The sequence below is a fragment of the Salmo trutta genome, chromosome 7 (assembly GCF_901001165.1).
Source record: "Salmo trutta chromosome 7, fSalTru1.1, whole genome shotgun sequence".
Lineage (NCBI taxonomy): Eukaryota > Metazoa > Chordata > Actinopteri > Salmoniformes > Salmonidae > Salmo > Salmo trutta.
This window is the reverse complement of record NC_042963.1, coordinates 54,217,248-54,241,335: the sequence shown is the minus strand read 5'-3', so window position 1 is coordinate 54,241,335 and position 24,088 is coordinate 54,217,248. Positions and strand designations below refer to the sequence as shown.

The 24,088-nt window shown below is 48.3% G+C and overlaps 1 protein-coding gene across 1 annotated transcript in view; it reads right to left on the bottom strand.

Annotated features, from left to right (window-relative positions):
* The window catches only part of LOC115196641 (potassium/sodium hyperpolarization-activated cyclic nucleotide-gated channel 3-like), a 41,010-nt gene extending 16,922 nt beyond the window's left edge, over positions 1–24,088 (bottom strand). Inside the window, exons 1-2 of the mRNA XM_029757486.1 lie at positions 23,391–24,088; positions 8,583–9,006 (exon numbers count right to left, since the gene is read on the bottom strand). Of these exons, the coding sequence (XP_029613346.1) occupies positions 8,583–9,006; positions 23,391–24,088 (1,122 nt within the window). The remainder of the gene's footprint in view (positions 1–8,582; positions 9,007–23,390) is intronic.

The following is a 24,088-nucleotide window of genomic DNA, read 5'->3' as shown; positions in this document are numbered from 1 at the left end:
AAACACAACTAAATACTACTAAACACCATTGCGATGTAATCAGGTAGTAGTGGGTGCAGTAAAAGTGTCGTAGGTGCTATGTGGCCAGGCCCTAATTTGTAGTCTGTTAATCTGAGTCCCTCTCCCCATACATCCCCATACTGCTCTCTCCTCGTCTGCCCACGTGTTCTCGCATACCCCTAGAGCATCGAGCCAGCGGGGTGGTGGCACTGGAATCCTCATCTCTCCCAAGTGGACATTCTCTCTTTCTCCCCTGACCCATCTGTCTATCTCCTCATTTGAATTCCATGCTGTCACAGTTACCAGCCCTTTCAAGCTTAACATCCTCATCATTTATCGCCCTCCAGGTTCCCTTGGAGAGTTCATCAATGAGCTTGACGCCTTGATAAGTTCCTTTCCTGAGGATGGCTCACCTCTCACAGTTCTGGGTGACTTTAACCTCCCCACGTCTACCTTCGACTCATTCCTCTCTGCCTCCTTCTTTCCACTCCTCTCCTCTCCTCTTTTGACCTCACCCTCTCACCTTCCCCCCCTACTCACAAGGCAGGCGATACGCTTGACCTCATCTTTACTAGATGCTGTTCTTCCACTAATCTCATTGCAACTCCCCTCCAAGTCTCCGACCACTACCTTGTATGCTTTTCCCTCTCGCTCTCATCAAAAACTTCTCACTCTGCCCCTACTCGGATGGTGTTGCGCCGTCCCAACCTTCGCTCTCTCTCTCCCGCTACTCTCTCCTCTTCCATCCTATCATCTCTTCCCTCTGCTCAAACCTATCTCCTGATTCTGCCTCCTCAACCCTCCTCTCCTCCCTCTCTGCATCCTTTGATTTTCTCTGTCCCCTATCCTCCAGGCCGGCTCGGTCCTCCCCTCCTGCTCCGTGGCTCGACGACTCACTGCGAGCTCACAGAACAGGGCTCCGGCCAGCCGAGCGGAAATGGAGGAAAACTCGCCTCCCTGCGGACCTGGCATCCTTTCACTCCCTCCTCTCTACATTTTCCTCTTCTGTCTCTGCTGCTAAAGCCACTTTCTACCACTCTAAATTCCAAGCATCTGCCTCTAACCCTAGGAAGCTTTTTGCTACCTTCTCCTCCCTCCTGAATCCTCCTCCCCCCCCCTCCTCCCTCACTGCAGATGACTTCGTCAACCATTTTGAAAAGAAGGTTGACGACATCCGATCCTCGTTTGCTAAGTCAAGCGACACCGCTGGTCCTGCTCACACTGCCCTACCCTGTGCTTTGACCTCTTTCTCCCCTCTCTCTCCAGATGAAATCTCGCGTCTTGTGACGGCCGGCCGCCCAACAACCTGCCCACTTGACCCTATCCCCTCCTCTCTTCTCCAGACCATTTCCGGAGACCTTCTCCCCTACCTCACCTCGCTCATCAACTCATCCTTGACCGCTGGCTACGTCCCTTCCGTCTTCAAGAGAGCGAGAGTTGCACCCCTTCTGAAAAAACCTACACTCGATCCCTCCGATGTCAACAACTACAGACCAGTATCCCTTCTTTCTTTTCTCTCCAAAACTCTTGAATGTGCCGTCCTTGGCCAGCTCTCCTGCTATCTCTCTCAGAACGACCTTCTTGATCCTAATCAGTCAGGTTTCAAGACTGGGCATTCAACTGAGACTGCTCTTCTCTGTGTCACGGAGGCTCTCCACACTGCTAAAGCTAACTCTCTCTCCTCTGCTCTCATCCTTCTAGACCTATCTGCTGCCTTTGATACTGTGAACCATCAGATCCTCCTCTCCACCCTCTCCGAGCTGGGCATCTCCGGCGCGGCCCACGCTTGGATTGCGTCCTACCTGACAGGTCGCTCCTACCAGGTGGCGTGGCGAGAATCTGTCACCGCACCACGTGCTCTCACCACTGGTGTCCCCCAGGGCTCTGTTCTAGGCCCTCTCCTATTCTCGCTATACACCAAGTCACTTGGCTCTGTCATATCCTCACACGGTCTCTCCTATCATTGCTATGCAGACGACACACAATTAATCTTCTCCTTTCCCCCTTCTGACAACCAGGTGGCGAATCGCATCTCTGCATGTCTGGCAGACATATCAGTGTGGATGACGGATCACCACCTCAAGCTGAACCTCGGCAAGACGGAGCTGCTCTTCCTCCCGGGGAAGGACTGCCCGTTCCATGATCTCGCCATCACGGTTGACAACTCCCTTGTGTCCTCCTCCCAGAGTGCTAAGAACCTTGGCGTGATCCTGGACAACACCCTGTCGTTCTCCACTAACATCAAGGCGGTGACCCGATCCTGTAGGTTCATGCTCTACAACATTCGCAGAGTACGACCCTGCCTCACACAGGAAGCGGCGCAGGTCCTAATCCAGGCACTTGTCATCTCCCGTCTGGATTACTGCAACTCGCTGTTGGCTGGGCTCCCTGCCTGTGCCATCAAACCCCTACAACTCATCCAGAACGCCGCAGCCCGTCTGGTGTTCAACCTTCCCAAGTTCTCTCACGTCACCCCGCTCCTCCGCTCTCTCCACTGGCTTCCAGTTGAAGCTCGCATCCACTACAAGACCATGGTGCTTGCCTACGGAGCTGTGAGGGGAACGGCACCTCCATACCTTCAGGCTCTGATCAGGCCCTACACCCAAACAAGGGCACTGCGTTCATCCACCTCTGGCCTGCTCGCCTCCCTACCTCTGAGGAAGCACAGTTCCCGCTCAGCCCAGTCAAAACTGTTCGCTGCTCTGGCACCCCAATGGTGGAACAAGCTCCCTCACGATGCCAGGACAGCGGAGTCAATCACCACCTTCCGGAGACACCTGAAACCCCACCTCTTTAAGGAATACCTGGGATAGGATAAAGTAATCCTTCTAACCCCCCCCCCCCTTTAAAAGATTTAGATGCACTATTGTAAAGTGGTTGTTCTACTGGATATTATAGGTGAATGCACCAATTTGTAAGTCGCTCTGGATAAGAGCGTCTGCTAAATGACTTAAATGTAAATGTAAATGTAACATCACATGGATGTTAATCTGAGTCCCTCTCCCCATACATCACATCACATGGTTGTTAATCTGAGGCCCTCTCCCCATACATCACATCACATGGTTGTTAATCTGAGGCCCTCTCCCCATACATCACATGGTTGTTAATCTGAGGCCCTCTCCCCATACATCACATCACATGGTTGTTAATCTGAGGCCCTCTCCCCATACATCACATGGTTGTTAATCTGAGGCCCTCTCCCCATACATCACATCACATGGTTGTTAATCTGAGTCCCTCTCCCCATACACCACATGGTTGTTAATCTGAGTCCCTCTCCCCATACATCACATGGATGTTAATCTGAGGCCCTCTCCCCATACATCACATGGTTGTTAATCTGAGGCCCTCTCCCCATACATCACATGGATGTTAATCTGAGGCCCTCTCCCCATACATCACATGGTTGTTAATCTGAGGCCCTCTCCCCATACATCACATGGATGTTAATCTGAGGCCCTCTCCCCATACATCACATGGTTGTTAATCTGAGGCCCTCTCCCCATACATCACATGGTTGTTAATCTGAGGCCCTCTCCCCATACATCACATGGTTGTTAATCTGAGGCCCTCTCCCCATACATCACATGGATGTTAATCTGAGGCCCTCTCCCCATACATCACATGGATGTTAATCTGAGGCCCTCTCCCCATACATCACATGGATGTTAATCTGAGGCCCTCTCCCCATACATCACATGGATGTTAATCTGAGTCCCTTTCCTTCCAGTGGTAAAGAACACACAGAACACTGCTAGCCTCTTCTCTGCAGCCAGCAAAGGCAAGTGTGTGTGTCTCTGTCAGTGTGTGTGTGTGTCTCTGTCAGTGTGTGTGTCTCTGTCAGTGTGTGTGTCTCTGTCAGTGTGTGTGTCTCTGTCAGTGTGTGTGTCTCTGTCAGTGTGTGTGTGTCTCTGTCAGTGTGTGTGTGTGTCTCTGTCAGTGTGTGTGTGTGTCTCTGTCAGTGTGTGTGTGGCTCTGTCAGTGTGTGTGGCTCTGTCAGTGTGTGTGGCTCTGTCAGTGTGTGTGTCTCTGTCAGTGTGTGTGTCTCTGTCAGTGTGTGTGGCTCTGTCAGTGTGTGTGGCTCTGTCAGTGTGTGTGTCTCTGTCAGTGTGTGTGTCTCTATCAGTGTGTGTGGCTCTGTCAGTGTGTGTGTGGCTCTGCCAGTGTGTGTGTCTCTGTCAGTGTGTGTGTGTGTCTCTGTCAGTGTGTGTGTCTCTGTCAGTGTGTGTGTCTCTGTCAGTGTGTGTGTCTCTGTCAGTGTGTGTGTCTCTGTCAGTGTGTGTCTCTGTCAGTGTGTGTGTCTCTGTCAGTGTGTGTGTCTCTGTCAGTGTGTGTGGCTCTGTCAGTGTGTGTGGCTCTGTCAGTGTGTGTGGCTCTGTCAGTGTGTGTGGCTCTGTCAGTGTGTGTGGCTCTGTCAGTGTGTGTGGCTCTGTCAGTGTGTGTGGCTCTGTCAGTGTGTGTGGCTCTGTCAGTGTGTGTTAGTGGATGCGTGCATGATGATTGGATTTAAAGGCCCAGTGTAATCAAAATGAGATTTTCCTGGATTTTATATACACTGCTCAAAAAAATAAAGGGAACACTAAAATAACACATCCTAGATCTGAATGAATTAAATAATCTTATTAAATACTTTTTTCTTTACATAGTTGAATGTGCTGACAACAAAATCACACAAAAATAATCAATGGAAATCCAATTGATCAACCCATGGAGGTCTGGATTTGGAGTCACACTCAAAATTAAAGTGGAAAACCACACTACAGGCTGATCCAACTTTGATGTAATCTCCTTAAAACAAGTCAAAATGAGGCTCAGTAGTGTGTGTGGCCTCCACGTGCCTGTATGACCTCCCTACAACGCCTGGGCATGCTCCTGATGAGGTGGCGGATGGTCTCCTGAGGGATCTCCTCCCAGACCTGGACTAAAGCATCCGCCAACTCCTGGACAGTCTGTGGTGCAACGTGGCGTTGGTGGATGGAGCGAGACATGATGTCCCAGATGTGCTCAATTGGATTCAGGTCTGGGGAACGGGCGGGCCAGTCCATAGCATCAATGCCTTCCTCTTGCAGGAACTGCTGACACACTCCAGCCACATGAGGTCTAGCATTGTCTTGCATTAGGAGGAACCCAGGGCCAACCGCACCAGCATATGGTCTCACAAGGGGTCTGAGGATCTCATCTCGGTACCTAATGGCAGTCAGGCTACCTCTGGCGAGCACATGGAGGGCTGTGCGGCCCCCCAAAGAAATGCCACCCCACACCATGACTGACCCACCGCCAAACCGGTCATGCTGGAGGATGTTGCAGGCAGCAGAACGTTCTCCACGGCGTCTCCAGACTGTCACGTCTGTCACGTGCTCAGTGTGAACCTGCTTCATCTGTGAAGAGCACAGGGCGCCAGTGGCGAATTTGCCAATCTTGGTGTTCTCTGGCAAATGCCAAACATCCTGCACAGTGTTGGGCTGTAAGCACAACCCCCACCTGTGGACGTCGGGCCCTCATACCACCCTCATGGAGTCTGTTTCTGACCGTTTGAGCAGACACATGCACATTTGTGGCCTGCTGGAGGTCATTTTGCAGGGCTCTGTCAGTGCTCCTCCTGCTCCTCCTTGCACAAAGGCGGAGGTAGCGGTCCTGCTGCTGGGTTGTTGCCCTCTTACGGCCTCCTCCACGTCTCCTGATGTACTGGCCTGTCTCCTGGTAGCGCCTCCATGCTCTGGACACTACGCTGACAGACACAGCAAACCTTCTTGCCACAGCTCGCATTGATGTGCCATCCTGGATGAGCTGCACTACCTGAGCCACTTGTGTGGGTTGTAGACTCCGTCTCATGCTACCACTAGAGTGAAAGCACCGCCAGCATTCAAAAGTGACCAAAACATCAGCCAGGAAGCATAGGAACTGAGAAGTGGTCTGTGGTCTCCACCTGCAGAACCACTCCTTTATTGGGAGTGTCTTGCTAATTGCCTATAATTTCCACCTGTTGTCTATTCCATTTGCACAACAGCATGTGAAATTTATTGTCAATCAGTGTTGCTTCCTAAGTGGACAGTTTGATTTCACAGAAGTGTGATTGACTTGGAGTTACATTGTGTTGTATAAGTGTTCCCTTTATTTTTTTGAGCAGTATATATATTTCCACACTCTACGAGGTTGGAATAATACCGTGAAAATTGTGAAAATTATGATAATGCCCTTTTAGCGTAAAAGCTGTTTTAAAAAAATCCAGAAATTACAGTTTTTTTGGGATGGAGTTTTGGCTTTCCATGGTGACATCACCATGCGGTAAATTAGTTAACAGACCAATAAGAAAGAGAGTTCCTAACCTCTCTGCCAATAACAACACATTTTCAGTTTTCCCCTCCCAGACAGTCCAAGCTAAATTCTTGCTTGAGAAATTGCTCTTTGCTAAGAAGCTAATTTTGTTTCTTTTTGACCATTTTAATTAAAAACAAATCACCGTAAAGCTACCTAATTGTTACCCAGAAATGATTTAATATTGAGATAAAAACAGCTGCCATTGGACCTTTAAGTCCATGATGTCTATGGTACTTATGAACCCACACCTTGAGTTGAATGGGATGGAGTTACCGGATGCTTATTCAATTACACCTCGATTACTAAAATCCGCACTTAATTCAAATGTAACAGATCAAGAATCTAAACTAGCATCATATAATTAACCTCTGAACCATTAATATGTAATATCAGGCACTGCAGATGAAACTTTATAGCAGCACATTGGGAGGACTCAATAGGACTCACCTTCTCCCACTGGTGTATATACCTAATGAGTCTGGACAGCCTCAGGAGCCTCAACAAACTCAAGATCTTCGTAAACCGCACGATCCTCTCCTCCTACCTCCCCACCTCCTACCATCCTAACCTCCTCCTCACCTCCTACCACTGGTGTATATATCTAATGAGTCTGGACAGCCTCCTCTATGGTTGAGTGGTTACGATGACTGGGGTTCACCATATCACACTCAGAGTAAGAGAGTAGAAGATCACTGCATCCTGTACAGGGTTAGGGTCAATTCCTGTTTAATTCAGTCCATTCAGGAATTAGTCAACTCAAATTCTAATTCAGAAAAATTGGTTTTTGAATGTCAGTTTACTTCCAGAGTTGACAGAGTTTAAATGGAATTGGCCCCAATCGTTCCCAAGCCCCACCTCCTGGGCTCCTCAAACCCCACCTCCTGGGCTCCTCAAACCCCCCCTCCTGGGCTCCTCAAACCCCACCTCCTGGGCTCCTCAAACCCCACCTCCTGGGCTCCTCAAGCACCCCCTCCTGGGCTCCTCAAACCCCACCTCCTGGGCTCCTCAAACCCCACCTCCTGGGCTCCTCAAACCCCACCTCCTGGGCTCCTCAAGCCCACCTCCTGGGCTCCTCAAGCACCACCTCCTGGGCTCCTCAAACCCCACCTCCTGGGCTCCTCAACCATCACCTCCTGGGCTCCTCAAACCCCACCTCCTGGGCTCCTCAAACTCCACCGCCTGGGCTCCTCAAGCCCCACCTCCTGGGCTCCTCAAGCCCCACCTCCTGGGCTCCTCAAGCCCCACCTCCTGGTGCTCCCATGAGAGGGGCAGGACACTAGGAGACTTTCACATTCTTATGAAAGGAAATTCTCACTCTCTCTCTCCCTACCTCTACCTCCTATCCCCAACCTCCCTTCTCCCTACCTCCCTACACCCTACCTCCTCCTACCCTACCTAATACCTCCCTACCTAATACCTCCCTAACCACCAACCTCCCTGCCTCCTGACTCCATACCTCCTACCTCTTCCTACCTCCTACCTTCTACCTTCTACTGTACCTCTTCCTACCTCCCTACCTCCTTTCTCCCTTCCTCCTACCTCCCAACCTTCTACTTCCCTACCTCCTTTCTCCCTACCTTCTCCTACCTCCCTACATCCTACCTCCAACTTCCCTACCTCCCTACCACCTCCTCCTCCTCCCTACCTCCTACCTCCCTACCTCCCTACCTCCTCCCTACCTCCTACCTACCTCCTCCCTACCTCCTCCCTACCTCACACCTCCCTACCTCCTACCTCCTACCTCCCTACCTCCTACCTCCCTACCTCCTACCTCACTACCTCACTACCTCACTACCTCCTCCTACCTCCCTACCTCTTCCCTACCTCCCTACCTCCTCCCTACCTCCCCCTACCTTCTACCTTCTACTGTACCTCTTCCTACCTCCCTACCTCCTTTCTCCCTTCCTCCTACCTCCCAACCTTCTACTTCCCTACCTCCTTTCTCCCTACCTTCTCCTACCTCCCTACATCCTACCTCTAACTTCCCTACCTCCCTACCACCTCCTCCTCCTCCCTACCTCCTACCTCCCTACCTCCCTACCTCCTCCCTACCTCCTACCTACCTCCTACCTCCTCCCTACCTCCTACCTCCCTACCTCCTACCTCCTACCTCCCTACCTCCTACCTCACTACCTCCCTACCTCACTACCTCCTCCTACCTCCCTACCTCTTCCCTACCTCCCTACCTCCTCCCTACCTCCCTACCTCCTCCTACCTCCCCACCTCCTCCCCACCTCCTACCCTCCTAACCTCGTCCTCACCTCCTCCCACTGGTGTATATATCTAATGAGTCTGGACAGCCTCAGGAGCCTCAACAAACTCAAGATCTTCGTAAACCGCACGATCCTGAGCGCCCGGGCCGTCTTGTAGAAGTCTGAGTCGATCCTGGTCTCCACGATGAGGAAGATGTAGTCTACCGGTATGGAGGAGATGAAGTCCACCATGAACCAGCTCTTCAGATACTTGATCTTGATGGTCTGTGGGTCCAGGATGATCTCTGTGTTGTCCTCCTTGACGATGCCCGTCCGGAAGTTGAGGACCAGGTCGATGAGGAACAACGTGTCTGAGATGACGTTGAAGACGATCCAGGGCGGAGTGTGCTCGTCCTTGAAGAAGGTGATGCCCACAGGTATGATGATGAGGTTCCCCACCATGAGGAACAGCATTATCAAATCCCAGTAGAACCTAGAGAGAACAGACAGCTTTAACAATATAACCTAGAGAGAGGAACAGGGAGGAACCAAACAGATCTTAGAACCTAGTAGGAACAGGGAGGAACCAAACAGGTCTTAGAACCTAGTAGGAACAGGGAGGAACCAAACAGATCTTAGAACCTAGGAGGGACAGGGAGGAACCAAACAGATCTTAGAACCTAGGAGGGACAGGGAGGAACCAAACATTTCTTAGAACCTAGTAGGAACAGGGAGGAACCAAACAGATCTTAGAACCTAGGAGGAACAGGGAGGAACCAAACAGATCTTAGAACCTAGTAGGAACAGCGAGGAACATGATGAATCAGAGAAAGAGTCAGAACTGGGTAATACAAGTTTAATGCTATTCTATTTTATTTTGTAATATTTGATTATATTCTACCCCTAAAGGAGTCGACGTTAGAGCTGCTAGGTTTATTGGAATGCATTAGAGAACATCTCCTTTAAAATGTATGGATTCAGGTTAGAAGAGGAGCAAATGACTCAGGAGGAACAGAGGTATGCAGCATGCCATGTTCCTCCTTACTGAGGGGAGTAGAACAAAACACAGAGGTATGCACCATGCCATGTGTAACTGAGGGGAGTAGAACAAAACACAGAGGTATGCACCATGCCATGTGTAACTGAAGGGAGTAGAACAAAACACAGAGGTATGCACCATGCCATGTGTAACTGAGGGGAATAGAACAAAACACAGAGGTATGCACCATGCCATGTGTAACTGAAGGGAGTAGAACAAAACACAGAGGTATGCACCATGCCATGTTCCTCCTTACTGAGGGGAATAGAACAAAACACAGAGGTATGCACCATGCCATGTGTAACTGAAGGGAGTAGAACAAAACACAGAGGTATGCACCATGCCATGTTCCTCCTTACTGAGGGGAATAGAACAAAACACAGAGGTATGCACCATGCCATGTTCCTCCTTACTGAGGGGAATAGAACAAAACACAGAGGTATGCACCATGCCATGTGTAACTGAGGGGAATAGAACAAAACACAGAGGTATGCACCATGCCATGTGTAACTGAGGGGAGTAGAACAAAACACAGAGAGGTATGCACCATGCCATGTGTAACTGAGGGGAGTAGAACAAAACACAGAGAGGTATGCACCATGCCATGTGTAACTGAGGGGAGTAGAACAAAACACAGAGAGGTATGCACCATGCCATGTGTAACTGAGGGGAGTAGAACAAAACACAGAGAGGTATGCACCATGCCATGTGTAACTGAGGGGAGTAGAACAAAACACAGAGGTATGCACCATGCCATGTGTAACTGAGGAGAGTAGAACAAAACACAGAGAGGTATGCACCATGCCATGTGTAACTGAGGGGAGTAGAACAAAACACAGAGGTATGCACCATGCCATGTGTAACTGAAGGGAGTAGAACAAAACACAGAGGTATGCACCATGCCATGTTCCTCCTTACTGAGGGGAATAGAACAAAACACAGAGGTATGCACCATGCCATGTGTAACTGAGGGGAATAGAACAAAACACAGAGGTATGCACCATGCCATGTGTAACTGAGGGGAGTAGAACAAAACACAGAGAGGTATGCACCATGCCATGTGTAACTGAGGGGAGTAGAACAAAACACAGAGAGGTATGCACCATGCCATGTGTAACTGAAGGGAGTAGAACAAAACACAGAGGTATGCACCATGCCATGTTCCTCCTTACTGAGGGGAGTAGAACAAAACACAGAGGTATGCACCATGCCATGTGTAACTGAGGGGAGTAGAACAAAACACAGAGAGGTATGCACCATGCCATGTGTAACTGAGGGGAGTAGAACAAAACACAGAGAGGTATGCACCATGCCATGTGTAACTGAGGGGAGTAGAACAAAACACAGAGAGGTATGCACCATGCCATGTGTAACTGAGGGGAGTAGAACAAAACACAGAGAGGTATGCACCATGCCATGTGTAACTGAGGGGAGTAGAACAAAACACAGAAGTATGCACCATGCCATGTGTAACTGAGGAGAGTAGAACAAAACACAGAGAGGTATGCACCATGCCATGTGTAACTGAGGGGAGTAGAACAAAACACAGAGAGGTATGCACCATGCCATGTGTAACTGAGGGGAGTAGAACAAAACACAGAGAGGTATGCACCATGCCATGTGTAACTGAGGGGAGTAGAACAAAACACAGAGAGGTATGCACCATGCCATGTGTAACTGAGGGGAGTAGAACAAAACACAGAGGTATGCACCATGCCATGTGTAACTGAGGAGAGTAGAACAAAACACAGAGAGGTATGCACCATGCCATGTGTAACTGAGGGGAGTAGAACAAAACACAGAGGTATGCACCATGCCATGTGTAACTGAGGAGAGTAGAACAAAACACAGAGAGGTATGCACCATGCCATGTGTAACTGAGGGGAGTAGAACAAAACACAGAGAGGTATGCACCATGCCATGTGTAACTGAGGGGAGTAGAACAAAACACAGAGGTATGCACCATGCCATGTGTAACTGAAGGGAGTAGAACAAAACACAGAGGTATGCACCATGCCATGTGTAACTGAAGGGGAGTAGAACAAAACACAGAGGTATGCACCATGCCATGTGTAACTGAAGGGAGTAGAACAAAACACAGAGAGGTATGCACCATGCCATGTGTAACTGAGGGGAGTAGAACAAAACACAGAGGTATGCACCATGCCATGTGTAACTGAGGGGAGTAGAACAAAACACAGAGGTATGCACCATGCCATGTGTAACTGAGGGGAGTAGAACAAAACACAGAGGTATGCACCATGCCATGTGTAACTGAAGGGAGTAGAACAAAACACAGAGGTATGCACCATGCCATGTGTTTGCTGTTTGTGCGTGCACATGTGTGTTTGTTGTCTATTCCAGTCCATTCTTGTGTTGTAATTATTTATTTATTTATTTTTCTCCCTTTTTCTCCCCAATTTCGTGGTAACCAATTGGTAGCTACAGTCTACAATGTATTAATCACGTTCAGCTTCCACCTCCTATGGGTTGTACCACAGCGTAAGAGCAGAATATATCGTCTAAACAGGATCTCACTTTCAAATGCTGATGATCACTGGTCATGCTAACATGATTAATGTATGCATTCACTCATTAGTTCATACATTTTCTAAAATAGTATTCTAATAATCGATGGGGCTAAAATAGACTACGTTTTAATAGCGATGATCGGAAATTCAACACTACTGACGGTGGACAGCGACGAAATCAGAATTCCAAACTTCAGCACCGCATGACAGTGGACAGCGACCGCCAGACTCGCTGTGTCACACCCTACAGATAAACACAGCAAGTCTGCAGGGGTAGCCTTTGCACATAGCCTTTATGCTAGACTGTTCAGCCATATAAATGTTTTCAACCCAAACTTTAGAATTGTAAATAATAGGGAGTAAATGTGCAAATTATTGAAGTAGAAACATCTTTCTACAGTCACCACCAGTCTAAATCCCCAGTCTCCGATCGTCTTTCTACAGTCACCACCAGTCTAAATCCCCAGTCTCTGATCGTCTTTCTACAATCACCACCAGTCTAAATCCCCAGTCTCTGATCGTCTTTCTTCAGTCACCACCAGTCTAAATCCCCAGTCTCTGATCGTCTTTCTACAGTCACCACCAGTCTAAATCCCCAGTCTCTGATCGTCTTTCTACAGTCACCACCAGTCTAAATCCCCAGTCTCCGATCGTCTTTCTACAGTCACCACCAGTCTAAACCCCCAGTCTCTGATCGTCTTTCTACAATCACCACCAGTCTAAATCCCCAGTCTCCGATCGTTTTTCTACAGTCACCACCAGTCTAAATCCCCAGTCTCTGATCGTCTTTCTACAATCACCACCAGTCTAAATCCCCAGTCTCTGATCGTCTTTCTTCAGTCACCACCAGTCTAAATCCCCAGTCTCCGATCGTCTTTCTACAGTCACCACCAGTCTAAATCCCCAGTCTGTGATTAGATGTATGTATTTGTTACACTGAGGTTCCCATAGTGAAAGAGAACAAGACAGTGAGGAGCATTACATGTAATTGATTCTATAGTAATATATTGACAGTACCACAGACAGTATATATATAAATAACTAGTCTATAATACAGATATAGCATAGATCTACAGTAATCACTGATATTGTCCCAGAGAGAGAACACAGAACACTCCATCCTCCCTAAAAGAACAACACTTTGATGGCAGGGCAGAGCAGAGCGGTCAGGGCAGGGAGAGGAGGGGCCCATTTTGTTATAATCAGCTTTCTGTTGTTTCTCTGCCAAACAAAGCCTTTGCATTATGCTAACTAGTTGCTCATCTGCCTGCTCCCCCCCCTCCCCTCCCCTCTGTCTCTCCCTCCCTCTCTCTCTCTCCCTCTCTCAATTTAAGGGGCTTTATTGGCATGGGAAACATATGTTAACATTGCCAAAGCAAGTGAAGTAGATAATATACAACATTGAAATAAACAGTAATAAAAAAAATAACAGTAAATATTAAACTCACAAAAGTTCCAAAATAATAAAGACATTTCAAATGTCCTATTTTGTGCAAAAGGGAAAATAAATAAGCTCTGTCCCTCTCTCTCTCTGTTCCTCTCTCTCTCTCTCTGTCCCTCTCTCTCTCTCTGTCCCTCTCTCTCTCTCTGTCCCTCTCTCTCTCTGTCCCTCTCGCTCTGTCCCTCTCGCTCTGTCCCTCTCGCTCTCTGTCCCTCTCTTTCTCGCTCTCTGTCCCTCTCTTTCTCGCTCTCTGTCCCTCCCTCTCTCTCTCTGTCCCTCTTTCTCTCTCTGTCCCTCTTTCTCTCTCTGTCCCTCTTTCTCTCTCTGTCCCTCTTTCTCTCTCTGTCCCTCTCTCTCTCTGTCCCTCTCTCTCTCTCTGTCCCTCTCTCTCTCTGTCCCTCTCTTTCTCTCTCTCTGTCCCTCTCTCCCTCTATTTTCTCTCTATGTCCCTCTCTTTCTCTCTCTCTGTCCCTCTCTCCCTCTATTTTCTCTCTCTGTCCCTCACTCTCTCTGTCCCTCTCTCTCTCTGTCCCTCTCTCTCTCTCTGTCCCTCTCTCTCTCTCTGTCCCTCTCTCTCTGTCCCTCTCTCTCTCTCTGTCCCTCTCTCTCTCTCTGTCCCTCTCTCTCTCTCTGTCCCTCTCTCTCTCTGTCCCTCTCTCTCTCTCTCTGTCCCTCTCTCTCTCTCTCTGTCCCTCTCTCTCTCTCTCTGTCCCTCTCTCTCTCTCTCTGTCCCTCTAACTCTCTCTCTGTCCCTCTAACTCTCTCTCTCTGTCCCTCTCTTTCTCTTTCTCTGTCCCTCTCTTTCTATTTCTGTCCCTCTCTCTTTCTCTCTCTGTCCCTCTCTCTCTCTCTGCCTCTCCCTCGCTCTCTGTTCCTTTTTCTCTCTCTGCCCATTTCTTTCTCTCTCGCTGCCTTTCCCCCACTCTATATCCCACTCTCTCTATCTGTCTCTCTCTCTGCTCTTCTGCCTGTTGCCTGTCCCTCTTTCTCCCTCTCCCTCTCCCTTTGCCAATAACCCCTCTCTCTCTTTCTCTCTCTCTCTTTCCCCATCTCTCTCTCCCTCTCTTTCTGTCCCTAACCCCCCTCTCTCTTTCTCTCTCTCTCTCCCTCTCTCTGTGTCCCTAACCCTCTCTCTCTCCCGCTCTCTCTGTCCCTAACCCCCCCCCCTCTCTCTCTCTCACTCTCTCTCCGTCCTTAACTCCCCCTCTCTCTCTCTGTCCCTAACCCTCCCTCCCTCCCTCTCTCTCTCTATCTCTGTCCCTAACCCCCCTCTCTCTCTCTCCCTCCCTCTCTATCTCTGTCCCTAACCCCTCTCTCTCTCTCTGCAGTGCTGTGACACACTGATCCTAATTGCTCTTCCCTCCTCTGGTGGATAAATCCCTGCGTTATCTCTTGGGAATCCATGTCCAGGAGCCTGTCCTCACCAGCCAGATGTTTGAGCAGTTAGCATTAAAGGGAAAATCTGGGATTGGGTCAACCCGACCCCGGCATTTGCCAACTGTAAAGTTTTGTAGGGGAGGAATAATGGTCTGGGGTTGTTTTTCATGGTTGGAGCTAGGTCCCTTACAGATAGTTCGGGTGAATGGAAATCTAAATGCTACAGCATACAATGACATTCTAGATTATTCTTTGCTTCCAACTTTGTGGCAACTTTGGGGAAGGCCCTTTCCTGTTTCGGCATGACAATGCACCCGTGCACAAAGCGAGGTCCATACAGAAATGGTTTGTTGAGATCGGTGTGGAAGAACTTTACTGGCCTGCACAGAGCCCTGACCTCAACCCCATCGAACATCTTTGGAATGAATAGCCAGGCCTAATCGACCAAAATCAGTGCCCAACCTCACTAATGCTCTTGTGGCTAAATGGAAGCAAGTCCCTGCAGCAATTTTCCAACATCTAGTGGAAAGCCTTCCCAGAAGAGGGGAGGCTGTTATAGCAGCAAATGGAATGAGATGTTCGACGAGCAGGTATCCACATACACTACATGACCAAAAGTATGTTGAATGCACAGAGCTGTCTGTTTAAACTAGTAGCACACAGCTCAGACACCCATCCATACCCCACAAGACATGCCACCAGAGGTCTCTTCACAGTCCAGAACAGACTATGGGAGGCGTACAGTACTACATAGAGCCATGACTACACAGAACTATTTCATATCAAGTAACTCATGCAAGCAGTAGAATCAGATTTAAAAATCTACACCTTATGGAACAATGCAGACTGTGAAGACACACACACACACACACGTACATTGTAATATTGTTGTATGGTGGTATTCAGTGGTGGGAAAAGTACCCAATTGTCATACTTGAGTAAAAGTAAAGATACTTTAATAACAAATGACTCAAGTAAAAGTGAAAGTCACCCAGTAAAATACTACTTGAGTAAAAGTCTAAAAGTATTTGGTTATAAACATACTGAAGTATCAAAATTAAATGTAACTGCAAAAATATACTTTTACAAAAGTAAAAGCATAAATCATTTCAAAATGTCTTATATTAAGCAAACCAGACGGCATTATTTTTCTTGTTGTTTAAATGTACTGATAGCCAGGGGCACACACCAACACTCAGACATCATTTACAAAGGAAGCATGTGTTTAGTGAGTCCGTCAGACCAGACAGTCAGTGTGTGTGTGAATTACACCATTTTCCTGTCCTGCTAAGCAGTACTTTTGTGTGTCAGGGAAAATGTATGAAGTAAAAAGTACAATATTTTCTTTAGGAATGTAGTGAAATAAAAGTAGTAAAAAATAAAAATACAAATATTTTTTTAAATAGTAAAGTACAGATAACCCCAAAAACTACAATTTTTACTTAAGTACGTTACACCACTGGTGGTATTATAAATGTTGTGTTGTAGATATGCAGTGGTGTAATAATGTTATTGTCACGCCCTGACCTGAGAGAGCCTTTTTTATGTCTCTATTTAGGTTTGGTCAGGGTGTGATTTGGGTGGGAATTCTATGTCCTTTTTTCTATGCTTTGTATTTCTTTTTTTGGCCTGGTATGGCTCTCAATCAGGGACAGCTGTACATCGTTGTCGCTGATTGGGAGTCATACTTAGGCAGTCTGTTTTTCCTTTGGGCTTTGTGGGTAGATGTTTTCTGTTTAGTGTTTTGCACCTGACGGAACTGTTCGGTTGTTATTTTGTTTTGCTTGTTGATTTAGTGTTCAGTTTTACATTAAAATGACGAACACTTACCACGCTGCATTTTGGTCTGATTTCTCTTCCCCTTCATCTGAGGACGACGAAGACCGTTACAGTTATGTTATATCTTGTGTTTTATATCTGATGTAACTGTCTTAATATGTTTGGACCCCCAGGAACAGTAGCTGCTGCCTTGGCAGGAACTAATGGGGATCCATAATAAACCCCAGGAAGAGTAGCTGCTGCCTTGGGCAGGAACTAATGGGGATCCATAATAAACCCCCTGGAAGAGTAGCTGCTGCCTTGGCAGGAACTAATGGGGATCCATAATAAACCCCAGGAAGAGTAGCTGCTGCCTTGGCAAGAACTAATGGGGATCCATAATAAACCCCAGGAAGAGTAGCTGCTGCCTCGGCAGGAACTAATGGGGATCCATAATAAACCCCAGGAAGAGTAGCTGCTGCCTTGGCAGGAACTAATGGGGATCCATAATAAACCCCAGGAAGAGTAGCGGCTGCCTTGGCAGGAACTAATGGGGATGATCCCTAATAAATACAAATAGACAGCGCTATGGATGAAAGGACTGACCATCCATTAGATCAAAATGATCTTTGAAGCTCTACAGTGTTATCGAACAATGGAGTAAAAAAGGAGAGTATATTTTGTCTTCTCATTGCGTAAGACAGTTAAACTAAAAGCTCATGAGGCATTTATACGTCACATTCTTCTACGATCAATGGCTATATGATTCGTTTGATATTCAAGAAATGGACGTCCCAATCCTAGATTGCCCTTTAACCTCTCTGCTCTCTTCCTGTTGCTGACTGCTCTCTTCCTGTTGCTGACTGCTCTCTTCCTGTTGCTGACTGCTCTCTTCCTGTTGCTGACTGCTCTCTTCCTGTTGCTGACTGCTCTCTGCCTGTTGCTGACTGCTCTCTGCCTGTTGCTGACTGCTCTCTTCCTGTTGCTGACTGCTCTCTTCCTGTTGCTGACTGCTCTCTTCCTGTTGCTGACTGCTCTCTGCCTGTTGCTGACTGCTCTCTGCCTGTTGCTGACTGCTCTCTTCCTGTTGCTGACTGCTCTCGTCCTGTTGCTGACTGCTCTCTTCCTGTTGCTGACTGCTCTCTTCCTGTTGCTGACTGCTCTGTGCCTGTTGCTGACTGCTCTCTTCCTGTTGCTGACTGCTCTCTTCCTGTTGCTGACTGCTCTCTTCCTGTTGCTGACTGCTCTCTTCCTGTTGCTGACTGCTCTCTTCCTGTTGCTGACTGCTCTGTGCCTGTTGCTGACTGCTCTGTGCCTGTTGCTGACTGCTCTCTTCCTGTTGCTGACTGCTCTCTTCCTGTTGCTGACTGCTCTCTTCCTGTTGCTGACTGCTCTCTGCCTGTTGCTGACTGCTCTCTTCCTGTTGCTGACTGCTCTCTTCCTGTTGCTGACTGCTCTCTTCCTGTTGCTGACTGCTCTCTGCCTGTTGCTGACTGCTCTCTGCCTGTTGCTGACTGCTCTCTTCCTGTTGCTGACTGCTCTCTTCCTGTTGCTGACTGCTCTTTTCCTGTTGCTGACTGCTCTGTGCCTGTTGCTGACTGCTCTGTGCCTGTTGCTGACTGCTCTGTGCCTGTTGCTGACTGCTCTCTTCCTGTTGCTGACTGCTCTCTTCCTGTTGCTGACTGCTCTGTGCCTGTTGCTGACTGCTCTGTGCCTGTTGCTGACTGCTCTCTTCCTGTTGCTGACTGCTCTCTTCCTGTTGCTGACTGCTCTCTTCCTGTTGCTGACTGCTCTCTTCCTGTTGCTGACTGCTCTCTGCCTGTTGCTGACTGCTCTCTTCCTGTTGCTGACTGCTCTCTTCCTGTTGCTGACTGCTCTCTTCCTGTTGCTGACTGCTCTCTGCCTGTTGCTGACTGCTCTCTTCCTGTTGCTGACTGCGCTCTTCCTGTTGCTGACTGCTCTCCTCCTGTTGCTGACTGCTCTCCGCCTGTTGCTGACTGCTCTCTGCCTGTTGCTGACTGCTCTCTTCCTGTTGCTGACTGCTCTCTTCCTGTTGCTGACTGCTCTCTTCCTGTTGCTGACTGCTCTCTGCCTGTTGCTGACTGCTCTTAGAGGACAGGAACGAACAGCTGGTCGGCCGGCCCAGAAAACGGACAGTACTTTACTGCCCACGACACATATGGTCACATCAGCTGACCTGACTGTGCAGAGCCTGCCCTCCTTTCTCTAGTCTCTAAAACAGCCACCACTTCACTGACAACCAGGGTTAGGGCCATTTCACCAGAGATAGGGGTTCTAGGTTAGAACCAGGGTTAGGGCCATTTCACCAGAGATAGGGGTTCTAGGTTAGAACCAGGGTTAGGGCCATTTCACCAGAGATATGGGTTCTAGGTTAGAACCAGGGTTAGGGCCATTTCACCAGAGATATGGGTTCTAGGTTAGAACCAGGGTTAGGACCATTTCACCAGAGATAGGGGTTCTAGGTTAGAACCAGGGTTAGGGCCATTTCACCAGAGATAGGGGTTCTAGGTTAGAACCAGGGTTAGGGCCATTTCACCAGAGATAGGGGTTCTAGGTTAGAACCAGGGTTAGGGCCATTTCACCAGAGATAGGGGTTCTAGGTTAGAACCAGGGTTAGGGCCATTTCACCAGAGATATGGGTTCTAGGTTAGAACCAGGGTTAGGGCCATTTCACCAGAGATAGTGGTTCTAGGTTGGAACCAGGGTTAGGGCCATTTCACCAGAGATAGGGGTTCTAGGTTAGAACCAGGGTTAGGGCCATTTCATCAGAGATAGGGGTTCTAGGTTAGAACCAGGGTTAGGGCCATTTCACCAGAGATATGGGTTCTAGGTTAGAACCAGGGTTAGGGCCATTCCACCAGAGATAGTGGTTCTAGGTTGGAACCAGGGTTAGGGCCATTTCACCAGAGATAGGGGTTCTAGGTTAGAACCAGGGTTAGGGCCATTTCATCAGAGATAGGGGTTCTAGGTTAGAACCAGGGTTAGGGCCATTTCATCAGAGATAGGGGTTCTAGGTTAGAACCAGGGTTAGGGCCATTTCACCAGAGATAGTGGTTCTAGGTTGGAACCAGGGTTAGGGCCATTTCACCAGAGATAGTGGTTCTAGGTTAGAACCAGGGTTAGGACCATTTCATCAGAGATAGGGGTTCTAGGTTAGAACCAGGGTTAGGGCCATTTCATCAGAGATAGGGGTTCTAGGTTAGAACCAGGGTTAGGGCCATTTCATCAGAGATAGGGGTTCTAGGTTAGAACCAGGGTTAGGGCCATTTCATCAGAGATAGGGGTTCTAGGTTAGAACCAGGGTTAGGGCCATTTCATCAGAGATAGGGGTTCTAGGTTAGAACCAGGGTTAGGGCCATTTCACCAGAGATAGGGGTTCTAGGTTAGAACCAGGGTTAGGGCCATTTCATCAGAGATAGGGGTTCTAGGTTAGAACCAGGGTTAGGGCCATTTCACCAGAGATAGGGGTTCTAGGTTAGAACCAGGGTTAGGGCCATTTCATCAGAGATAGGGGTTCTAGGTTAGAACCAGGGTTAGGGCCATTTCATCAGAGATAGGGGTTCTAGGTTAGAACCAGGGTTAGGGCCATTTCATCAGAGATAGGGGTTCTAGGTTAGAACCAGGGTTAGGGATCAATTCCATTCCAATTCAGGCCAATTCTAGAAGTGTTTTGAACATTCTAATTGTAATTCTAAATTCTAATTCAAAAGCATGGAGACATTTTTTGGGGGGGGAATTGAAGTTGGAATGCTTGATAAAATGATATAATTTCTCTCTTTTTTTTGCATACAATATAGCTCAATATTTGAATTATTTATTTGATACAGTCATTTCTGCTCATCTTTATCAAGGGTGTCAATAATTTCAGACCCCAATGTATTTACACTAAACAGAAATATGAACAAAACATGTAAAGTGTTGGTCCCATGTTTAATGAGCTGAAACAAAATATGCACAAAAAGCTAATTTCTCAAAAATGTGTTTACATCCCTGTTAGTGAACATTTCTCCTTTGTCAAGATAATCCATCTACCTGACAGGTGTGGCATATTAAGAACCTGATTAAACAGCATGATCATTACACAAGCCCCAGACCAACAGATGCATAATTGTATTCCCAGTCATGTGAAATCCATAGATTAGGGTTTAATACATTTATTTCAATGGACTGATTTCCTTATATGAACTGTAACTCAGTAAAACCTTTGATATTGTAACATGTTGCGTTTATATTGTTGTTCAGTGTATGTACAGTCTTTCAGAGGGGTTCCATTTAAAGTAGAAGTCACATTTTGATTGGACCTTGTGTGCAATTGACCAATAAAGTGATCTTCATGTTAATTTGATCACCCTGTTGTTGCAGAAAATGAAAACTTGGAGTGTATTCAAGGTTTAAAAAGGCTTCTAAAGTTTGTCATTTTCACTTTTAAAAAAAGAAGAAGAAAAGTTTTCTGGGCCAGCTCAGAGAGGCCCAGCTCAGAGAGGCCCAGCTCAGAGAGGCCCAGCTCAGACTGATCCAGCTCAGAGAGGCCCAGCTCAGAGAGGCCCAGCTCAGAGAGGCCCAGCTCAGAGAGGACCAGCACAGAGAGGACCAGCACAGAGAGGCCCAGCTCAGACTGATCCAGCTCAGAGAGGCCCAGCTCAGAGAGGCCCAGCTCAGAGAGGCCCAGCTCATGAGCTCTATCAGCTGCAGATTTTAATTTAGAATGGAAAATGTATGTGTTTATGCAATGAATGTTAGTGCATCGAATTGTATCGCATCGATTCGTTTCAAACTAAAACGTATCATTGATGTATGGTCCGGGAGCCCATGTATCTAGATACGCATTGAATCATCATGAAAGATCTCTAGTGACATTAATACAGTTCCCATAATCAATATTTCAAAAAGTTTTTTAGATTATCGTCACAGTACAGTTACAGAAACAACTTGTGCTCATATACATGTACCTTCATTACCACTGTCACTAACTTTCCTCTGTCCTCCCCTCCCCCCCTACCTTCCCCTGTCCTCCCCTCCTCCTCTCTCCCCTTACCTTCCCCTGTCCTCCCCTCCTCCTCTCTCCCCCTACCTTCCTCTGTCCTCCCCTCCCCCCTACCTTCCCCTGTCCTCCCCTCCTCCTCTCTCCCCCTACCTTCCCTGTCCTCCCCTCCTCCTCTCTCCCCCTACCTTCCTCTGTCCTCCCCTCCCCCCTACCTTCCCCTGTCCTCCCCTCCTCCTCTCTATCCCTACCTTCCCCTGTCCTCCCCTCCTCCTCTCTCCCCCTACCTTCCCCTGTCCTCCCCTCCTCCTCTCTCCCCCTACCTTCCTCTGTCCTCCCCTGCTCCTCTCTCCCTCTACCTTCCTCTGTCCTCCCCTCCTCCTCTCTCCCCCTACCTTCCCCTGTCCTCCCCTCCTCCTCTCTCCCTCTACCTTCCTCTGTCCTCCCCTCCTCCTCTCTCCCTCTACCTTCCTCTGTTCTCTCCTCCTCCTCTCTTCCCCTACCTTCCTCTGTCCTCCCCTCCTCCTCTCTCCCCCTACCTTCCCCTGTCCTCCCCTCCTCTCTCCCTACCTTACCCTGTCCTCCCTCCTCCTCTCTTCCCATGTCCTCCTCCTCTCTCCCCCCTACCTTACCTTATCCTTCCTCCTCCTCTCTCCTTCTCCCCTCCTCATCTCTCCCCTACCTTCCCCCGTCCTCCCCTCCTCTTCTCTCCCCCTACCTTCCTCCTCTCTCCCCCCTACCTTCCTCCTCTCCCCCCCCCCTACCTTCTCCTGTTCTCCCCCCCCCCCCCCCCCCCCCAAACGCCCTCCCATTAAACTAATTATTTGGTCATAATCCTGCCTGATGTGTGCTTCTAATATCTTGAATGGTCATGTTACCCTATTTTAATTACCCCATTTCAAAAAGCCCTGAACTAGCCCATAGCGGTCCGGCCTGCTGCGCACGCTCTCTCTCTCTGTAATCCCATGGCCTCACTAAATGTAATTCAGATGAGTGGGGGGGGGGGGGACGACATTGTAACACATCAGGATAGGAGGATAAGTCCCAACATGCCAGGACAGCGGACATGTCCTGTTGTGAGAGCAGAGAGAGAACTCAAGGTTAAAATGATTCGAAAACCATTTTATGTGTGTGGTGATGAAAAGATGGCATGACGGAACGAATGCACTTGTTTGTGTTGGTGGTATGAAATAAACAGTTATGTTTACAGGATCTCTCTCTGAGCACACATATGTACACACACAGACATATCCATATTGAGTCAAAACAAACTGAGCCTAAAAGATCAGTACTAGCAGTATTTGTCGGCTATGAATATGACTGGAACTGCAAAATGAATATGCATGTCAGTAGCCAAATCTAAAAACGGTATTTAAATTGAACTGGCATCTATGTTTGAGCTTTACTTCGGACAAGACCCAATAGGAGCATTGAGTTTAAATTAAAAACCAGAAAGAGTCTTGACTCATATTGGTTTCATCAGCTGACACCATCTCAAACAGCCTAGCTTTGGACACTGTACCCTGTGAAGATAACACCAATGATGACCACAAGCTTTTCTTCATATGTTACTGGAAAACTGAACTTGGTGAGCTAGTAAACTATGCTAGGCTATTATCACAACAATGAATCGGAGAGGGTGTCAAAACTATCAGGGGCCTTTAACTTTCAGTCAAACTATTCAGTAACCTAATTAACGACTGATAAAGATCCTCTAAACGATAATTACCTAAAATCACTGTATGGGTGAATGATCCAAAATCCTGCAGACTTGACTCGTTCTCTTTCGTGTTCCACGGCCCTCTCGCTCCCCAACATTCTCAGAGAGAACTTGTTGACTCCTGGTTGAAGCATCGCCCCGAACTGCCGGTAGATGAAGCCCGCCCGGTACAACTGCTCTGCTTCGTCTGGCATGATCGGTTCGGTTCCTTCTAACTTGATGAAAGTGGACTGATCGAAGACGGACGATCGGCGACGTGCACCAGCACTGCGCCCGCCGGCACCTTGCATTCCCAGCTCGCCCTCTCCGGGGTAACTCTCTTCGTTAGCACCGGTGTCTGCCTCGGAGATCAGCCTCCGCTGCTCAGCTGGATCTGACCCAAGAGTGTGTCGACCAGCGATGGAAGAAAGGCGACCTCTGACCAGACGACAGTCCCCATTCAAGTTGGTCTTGATGGCAACGTCCGTTTCCAAGTCTCCGGCAGTTCCGCTCTTGGGGTCCCGGTCCCCGTTGCTCTTCCGGCTGCTGGTGGGGGATGAAGGTCCAGGAGGAGGGAGAGACTTCAGCCTGATACCGGTACTTTTCTTCTTGGTGTCCTTCTCGCCACCACCGTATTCTCCTCCGTCGTCAGATACAGAGCCTTTTTGACCAATGTTTTGTGGCAAGCTGTACAGCCTTTTGCGCATGGATGAATGAAACCTATCCAT